The following is an 8,472-nucleotide window of genomic DNA, read 5'->3' as shown; positions in this document are numbered from 1 at the left end:
TACCTCTGAATAAATTCATGAAATGGAGAATGGATTAAACTCTTAACCCATTTAATAACCAGACCTTCCTGCAAACTTGCTATGCTGAATTCTTGACGCACAATCAGGTACCGGTAGCTGCCATATGTTGCCAGCACACCCACAAGCGAGCCACTCTGGGCGGCCGAAGCAGCACTCTGCATTTCACTGCGTGCTAGTATAGCCCAGCCGTATCGCCATATTGGGTACAGCCAGAGAGGGAGAGAGGCCCAACTCTGCAAAAAAAAAAACATCTGTCTCCCTCCAGCAGGAGGTGTTATTCGTTGTTTCGCCCACCAAGCAAGGCGTTTTTCATGGGGGTCATTAAGAATGTCGAATTTGGTCAGCAACAAAGTATGGATTATTTTCTAAGTGAGGTTTATTTGATCGAATATAAGTTTCGTAATGCGTAAGTTGTTACGAGTATACGGATATAAGAAAGACGTGACACCCCGGCAACTTTTAAGGAAAAACACTTTATATTGGAGTTATCTCGATGGTTATGCATATTAATTAAATTAGGCTAGTAGCATAGCATCTCTCCCCATTCAGTTCAGGCGGTTGACGTCAACAACCGTAATCGAATATTGAAAAACTGATTACAATAATGAGATGTATCCACCAATCCAAAGAAAGGATAGGCGGGAGCTAGACAGCCCAGGGTGCCGCTTGTGGACAACGACTCCCATTGTTAGGGCGGAGAGACATGTATCTTGTCAGTATATCCATCATCTTTGGTACAGCACAAATGACTTAGTTCCGTAGTCAAACGGCAGAAAACAACCAACAGAACTAAACCTACACTAGTCGGGCAGATTGAGGGGTAATCACGTTGGCTGTTTTACGGATGCTATGCATGCGTCTCTATCTTGTGATCCAGGTCGCTTATTTAAAAGGAATACTTGTTTTTTGTGATAAACCGTCACGATTTAGGGTAGTTTTCATATGTGCAACAACATGTCAAATGTTAGTCTTTCGAATGGGAGTCCGACGTTGGAAAGGGTGGATCCGCGTCCGACGGATCACACGAAGCCCCAGATTTGCAGAAATCTTTTCGGATCGGAGGATCATGACGAATTTGGGAGGGAGTGTTTGGTTCAAATGAAAGAGATGGAGAAGGTTTTTATTCACAAATGGAATTTTGATTTTCTAAACGACGAGCCCCTTCCCCAGGGAGATTATAAATGGGAGCCGATGAAAAGCAGTGACATGCCAGACTTTTACAGCAGACCGCCTCATAAGCGAGTCTGGTCCTCTGGAAATCTGGACCATAACGGGAGTCATGATAACGGAGTCCGACCGAGCTGTCCTGCGAACCGGGCTGAGCTATCCGAGAAGAGCGAGAGGCAGACGGATTGTCACCACTCTCACAACGGGGGAAGGAAAAGACCTGCAAATCCAGGTAAATTTATGCAGTTTTGAAAATGTACTTGAGGATTTTAGACTTAACCAATCAAAAACAATTCAGACAGTCTTCATCACACAATATGGCACAGTCGAATTAAATTGTTACAATCTGCGAGATTGTATAACAATTCTGCGTCACTGCACTGACACTCGCAGAAAGCCTATACTTTGTACCGCACACCGCTTGATTCCGTTGATACTTATTTTCTTTCCAGAAAGACACGCTTTGTGTGTCAAGCTATTTAACACTGATTTCTTCCTCATCTTGAGTTTTGAATGTTTGTTCTACTCTGGCCTAAAGAATAGCATGATTATATAACCACTTTTGTTTATTTTTACTTTAGTTTATTTGGTAAATATTTTCTTAACTCTTCTTGAACTGCGCTGTTGGTTAAGGGCTTGTAAGTAAGCATTTCACTGTAAGGTCTACACTTGTATTCGGCGCCTGTGACAAATACAGTTTGATTTGACTTGGCTGTTTAGCTTGATGATAAACTTAATTTCTGAACTATTCAACAGGGTGGGAAATTAGCTTTTTTGTAGAAAAACTGTTTACTGACATATCTTTTAATTGTGTTTTTATCAGAACCCCAAAGTACATGTAAAAAGTTGCATTCCCGTGAAGAGGATGAAGTTGTGTCAAAGTCAGTAGAGCAGACACCCAGCAAAAACGATTCCAGGACACATGAACACTAATACCAAGGTAAGAACATCATCATGCATTTCCAATTTCATACTGTAAAATGAGCATACCCCGGTTGTTCTAATAACCTTATTATAAACATAAGCATTTCAGTTGTTAAGCCTATGTTGGATTTTAAATGTGAAGCCTTAGTGATGACACACTTTCCTAAACACCCCAGCTATCTGGTCTAATATTAACTTAAGCAAGCCTAATTCAAGTGCAGAACAGTAGTAACACGTCATCAGCAGGCTTTGTATGAGGAAGGGTTGTTCTCTCTCGCTCTGCAGCAGTCTGTCTTGAGTGACATGTTGACATTTTAATGTACACTTTTGCACTGTTTTCTTGCTTCAACAGAATACACAATGCATGATACTGGACAACTAAACTGTCTTTACTATGCATGTGTTATAACCTTCAGGCTATGTACCCATAACCCCTTCTGTGAACAGAGCTAATATGAATTGGTTTTCCCCACAGCGCTGAGAAGTCCTCCTTTTTCGTTGAATACTGTACTTCAGGACCTGAAGAAGAGAAGAGGGATAGAAGAGAAGACAGGATACAAAATGGCCTGCCTTTAGGAGGGAGGGAGGCTGTGCAAGCACTGAATATTTACACTAAAGTTTTGGCACTCAATTTAATCCAATCGCTTCAAAAGCAGAAAATGTAGCAGTGTGCCAAAATGTTTTTCCCTTTACTACCTATGTTTCATATGTAGCACATAAAACATAATATTATTATGTTGACAAAATACGTGTCTTGAAGAATTGCTGTGCAGTTTTCAAATATATTGTTTGTTTGTAAAAGTGGTCATACGATATCCTTGTTCAGGTATAATTGATAGTTATACGTGCAGATTATTTCTAAATCAGGGTTTTTGAGAGTATCTCATCAAAGAATCAGTTGTTTCGATTTTGGGGCTTTTTGCAGTGTTCATTGGTAGTACATAGTTTGAAGGCCTATTATTCAAAAGCTGGTCTTTAGGGTTGGGGTCAATTCTATTTCATTGATGAAGTAAACAAAGTCTTCCAATTTTCCTCAATGCTTTTCAATGAGAGAAAATATTTAGATTTTTTTGTTTATTTCCAGAATTGACTGAATTTGAATGTAATTGACCCAATGCTACACTAAGGTCATACTGTCAATCAGAATGACTTATATGTTACAAGACCTAACTAGATAATTGTACATGCAAATAATATATTATTATTAAGTTTTCCTACTGCAAAAGGGAAAGAACCTGCCAAAGTTTCAACATTTGTCTTATTGTTATGGAAAAATTATTAAATGAGTAGGGCTTATTCATGGCATAGTTAGAAATGATTGGAAAAAGTTAGAATATATGAGTTCCCATTTTGCAGTATTAATTATTATGCCGCCCTAAAATCAGTTGGTTTCCTTTAACTTATTTATAATGTGCTCCAGTTTGACCAGAGTAGCCTACGCTCTCAGATGTGTTGTAACCACTGGGCACTTTGCAAACATAAATATGTGAATCAACAATTTGCCTCTTATTGTGTGTTGAATTCATGTTGAGCATGACATGGCACTATATAGATTAAAGACAAAGTTACACTGCATGTAACTGTATAAAAGTTTGAAGTGTACCTTTGTATATTTCCTTGTAAAAAATTATAGTAACTTATTTTTGTTCAGGTTTTTGTGGTTGTATGGATATTCAAAGTGGCATTTTTTTGTGCATTTATGTAAATACTTTTTAAAATTTAGTTTTTGGTTGCAAAACTGAGCCTAATTAAAAATATACCTGTATATTTTGTATTGTGTCTCTGAAAAAGGCAATCATTTGCTAAAAAAATTATATTGGGTTAAATAAAAAATGACAATTTTCATAATTGCATATTATGTGCCCATTCATTTTCCTCCATATGTCCACATTGTCACAGTATGCTATACATTGTTTAAATTAGGCTATAGTGTGCCAGGGCCAACCTCGGCAGTAGGCTAGTAAAGGTGTTAGTTATGACATATGGTTGATGTGTAAAAACTCACGTATAGACTAGTCACCCAGGAATTAAAGTTGCGCAGCAGGACGCGAGCCTAAGGGATCCTTATTTGAAAGGACAACGTCTAGTTGCAGCTTTTGATCATTCATCCCCCCTCCTCTCTCCTGTAATTATTCCCCAGGTCGTTGCTGTAAATAAGAATGTGTTTTCAGTCAATTTACTTGGTAAAATAGTGGGTAAATAAAAACATTAAATAATGCTACAGTTGAAAAAATGCATGACGTTACTGTTTATTGAGTGAAGAGATTCTTTAGAATTGAAAACGCTATAGATTCCACGAGACATGCTCAAGAGAATGTGCAAAAAAATAAATAATTGGACTTCGATGACACGTAGCTCGCGCTGCAGAGAGAGAAGGTAACCAACCTAATTTGTAATGTGCAAACTACGATAGTGTGTCTAGGAGACTTTACAACCATCGCAATATACACTTTTCTCATATGGTATCAAAACAATTACGCACAACTTTCTATTACAGATCTTGGGCTGATTTACACGCCATTCTCTCTTCAGGAGTTTGCACCGACTCGACTTAAAAACAACACGCATAGTGAGGGCACATCTTGTACTACCGTATGGGTGAAAAATAATGTTATTGACACTTGCTTTATCCAATCAGGCACGCATTAAGAAAAGCACACCACTTATGACAGCCACTTAGGTTGGCTTTCGCTGCAGCCAGGTTTGAACGGAGTTAATTTAGGTCAGGACAGCATGTTCTTTTCGAGGAGCACACCCCCAAGTACTTTCATTGGCTGGCCAGACTGGAGTGCCTCTTCTTGCTTATGCAAGCAGGAGTAGTACAGTGTAAAATGTGAATAGAACTGTGCATGTGATTACCTCCTTTTTCAGTGAAAGAAAGCTAAAGATATGTGGAAGAAATTAAACAACAGTGATGTGTGCATAGAGATAAGAGGAAAAACGACTTCAGGTTGGACAGTCACATGGAGGATAGAATATATTAGTTTACAGCACAGTTGTAACACCTGTGTGTGTAGTGTACATACATGTAATGCCTGGATCATATTCTGCAATAGCTAGTTAATAGTTATTCTGCATTGGTACATTTATCCAATATTTAGTAGTACTGTCAACTGTTTATGGATTGAAAATGGTCTAAATAGGAATGGCAGATATTGCATACAGTAGAGTACTGTAGTAATGAGTTTACACTGTCTGACCTTGTAGTAGGCTGTAGTAAAAAGATTACCACATCCCTCAGTTGTTATTGTTGTTGATGCCAAATTTCTAGGAAGCCACTGTGGTGGAGGCTGTTCACGTACTTCTGGTTAATCTGAATTTGATGACTTCAATTCAAGCTAAAAACAAGCACTTATTTAAAGAAGTAGTGTGTATTGTATATCTCTCTCAGAAGAAGAAAGAAACAACATTTATTGGTATTATTACTCAATCTTCACTACAATGTTGATACTATGCCAGATTGGACTACATAACTATTGGCACAAACAAGACTGTAAAATACCTCACCATTCATATGGGTAACTGGGAGCTGTCAAAATATTTTGAAAAGTAATTGACTGAAAGCCTTAACAGTCCCACCCTACTTTAAAAGACTGTATATTTTATTTTCTTGCCCAAATGACTCATGAAACCATGATGAACTGTGATTTTAGATAATAAAATATTTGGGAGCTACTAGTGTTTTCCTCTAAGTGACAATACTCCAGTTAATCTGAAATACCAATTTCTTCAACATTTTCTCAATTAACCACAACCTCTTGTCAGTGAGAAACAAACCATTTAATGGTAAAGGGAATTACTACACATTTACTTAAGTATCACACCCTTTCCTCAGCTACTGGATAAGACATCTTATAGATGGACAAATGAATATGGAGCACATAGGCCTACTGTACAATGCAGCCACATTATTAAACCCCACTGTGTGTTACTCCTTTGATGACTCAGTTGTCAGCAAACCAGCCCATTACTCTTATTGAAATGACATTTTGTTTTGATGGTCTCTTTTGAGATCCTCTACTGACTAGAGGTAGATTAGCTAGGTCAAGTCAATCTTTGAAGTGATTCAGCATTTCATAGAGTAGACAACCAGAGTCATGCACATTCAGGTGGTTACAATTATGTTTGCTCATTGTGCACATGAAGGCAAAGTTGCTAATAATCCCAGCACCAGATGTTATTTAACTAGGCAAGTCAGTTAAGAACAAATTCTTATTTACAATGACGGCGTACGCCAGCTAAACCCAGACAACGCTGGGCCAATTGTGCCCCACCCTATGGGACTCCCAATAACAGCCGGAAGTGATACAGCCTGTATTCGAACCAGGGACTGTAGTGACACCTCTTGCACTGAGATGCATTGCCTTAGACCGCTGCGCTACTCAGGAGCTTAAAGTGAGTTCATATCAGATCCAACTGAATGGCACTCAGAGCTCAATAACAACAGACAGAGCTCATTGGAAATGGAAGGTCAGCTATTGTTGGGGTTATCCTTGAGAGGTAAACTACTGTGCAGCAGCCAAAATATTTAGGTGTTGTGCAAGTTGTGCAAGTGTTTAACTCAATTCAACTGGCAAAAAGGCTAGGTAATGAGGCACACACACTAGATGAGATGATATCATCATTTTTAAAGGACCCAGCGTGTATTGCCAGGTAGTTAGGTGGTGTGTGTGTGTGTGTGTGTGTGTGTGTGTGTGTGTGTGTGTGTGTGTGTGTGTGTGTGTGAGTAAGTGAGGGTATGTGTGTTTTTTCCACACGTGTGTGTGTGTGTATGTGTGTGTAAAGTTGACAATTCCCCTTATACTGACCCCTTCATTGATATGGCTTTGTTAGCACACACCACCCCATAATCTCCCCTCAGTGACCCTCTGTCCATTACCTAGTAATAAGAGGAGTAGGGTTTTAATCAAATCATCCTTGACCGCTGGCTACGTCCCTTCTGTCTTCAAGAGAGCGAGAGTTGCACCCCTTCTCAAAAAACCTACACTCGATCCCTCCGATGTCAACAACTACAGACCAGTATCCCTTCTTTCTTTCCTCTCCAAAACTCTTGAGCGTGCCGTCCTTGGCCAGCTCTCTTGCTATCTCTCTCAGAATGACCTTCTTGATCCAAATCAGTCAGGTTTCAAGACTGGTCATTCAACTGAGACTGCTCTTCACTGTGTCACAGAGGCTCTCCGCACTGCTAAAGCTAACTCTCTCTCCTCTGCTCTCATCCTTCTAGACCTATCTGCTGCCTTTGATACTGTGAACCATCAGATCCTCCTCTCCACCCTCTCCGAGTTGGGCATCTCTGGCGCGGCTCACTCTTGGATTGCGTCCTACCTGACAGGTTGCTCCTACCAGGTGGCATGGCGAGAATCCGTCTCCGCGCCACGTGCTCTCACCACTGGTGTCCCCCAGGGCTCAGTTCTAGGTCCGCTCCTATTCTCGCTATACACCAAGTCACTTGGCTCTGTCATATCCTCACATGGTCTCTCCTATCATTGCTACGCAGACGACATACAATTAATCTTCTCCTTTCCCCCTTCTGATAAGCAGGTGGCGAATCGCATCTCTGCATGTCTGGCTGACATATCAGTGTGGATGACAGATCACCACCTCAAGCTGAACCTCGGCAAGACAGAGCTGCTCTTCCTCCCGGGGAAGGACTGCCCGTTCCATGATCACGCCATCACGGTTGACCATTCCATTGTGTCCTCCTCCCAGAGTGCTAAGAGCCTTGGCGTGACCCTGGACAACACCCTGTCGTTCTCCGCTAACATCCAGGCGGTGACCCGATCCTGTAGGTTCATGCTCTACAACATTCGCAGAGTACAACCCTGCCTCAGTCAGGAAGGGGTGCAGGTCCTTATCCAGGCACTTGTCATCTCCCGTCTGGATTACTGCAACTCGCTGTTGGCGGGGCTCCCTGCCTGTGCCATCAAACCCCTACAACTCATCCAGAACGCCGCAGCCCGTCTGGTGTTCAACCTTCCCAAGTTCTCTCACGTCACCCCGCTCCTCCGCACACTCCACTGGCTTCCAGTTGAAGCTCGCATCTGCTACAAGACCATGGTGCTTGCCTACGGAGCTGTGAGGGGAACGGCACCTCCGTAACTTCAGGCTCTGATCAGTCCCTACACCCAAAGAAGGGCACTGCGTTCATGCACCTCTGGTCTGCTCGCCTCCCTACCTCTGCGGAAGCACAGTTCCCGCTCAGCCCAGTCAAAACTGTTCACTGCTCTGGCACCCCAATGGTGGAACAAGCTCCCTCACGACGCCAGGACAGCGGAGTCAATCACCACCTTCCGGAGACACCTGAAACCCCACCTCTTTAAGGAATATCTGGGATAGGATTAAGTGGTGTTCTCTGGCAAA

General features: G+C 41.5%; 1 protein-coding gene and 1 long non-coding RNA gene across 2 annotated transcripts in view; one reads left to right on the top strand and one right to left on the bottom strand.

Moving 5' to 3' along the window:
* The window catches only part of LOC106575072 (cyclin-dependent kinase inhibitor 1B), a 4,065-nt gene extending 105 nt beyond the window's left edge, over positions 1–3,960 (top strand). Inside the window, exons 1-3 of the mRNA XM_014151229.2 lie at positions 1–1,420; positions 2,012–2,128; positions 2,588–3,960. The exon at positions 1–1,420 is cut by the window's left edge and continues 105 nt beyond it. Coding sequence (XP_014006704.2) covers positions 964–1,420; positions 2,012–2,121 — 567 coding nt within the window. The 5' untranslated portion in view covers positions 1–963 and the 3' untranslated portion in view covers positions 2,122–2,128; positions 2,588–3,960. The remainder of the gene's footprint in view (positions 1,421–2,011; positions 2,129–2,587) is intronic.
* LOC106575073 (uncharacterized) lies at positions 2,128–4,789 on the bottom strand. The gene is made up of 3 exons (XR_001321679.2): positions 4,359–4,789; positions 4,118–4,259; positions 2,128–2,631 (listed from the first exon to the last, which is right to left on the bottom strand). It is a non-coding gene; the product is annotated as an uncharacterized lncRNA (long non-coding RNA).
* Positions 4,790–8,472: the final 3,683 nt, after the last annotated feature.

This window comes from Salmo salar, chromosome ssa17 (genome assembly GCF_905237065.1).
Source record: "Salmo salar chromosome ssa17, Ssal_v3.1, whole genome shotgun sequence".
In the NCBI taxonomy this organism is placed as follows: Eukaryota; Metazoa; Chordata; class Actinopteri; order Salmoniformes; family Salmonidae; genus Salmo; species Salmo salar.
The sequence above is the reverse complement of the archived record's forward strand: the minus strand, read 5'-3'. Positions and strand labels throughout refer to the sequence as shown.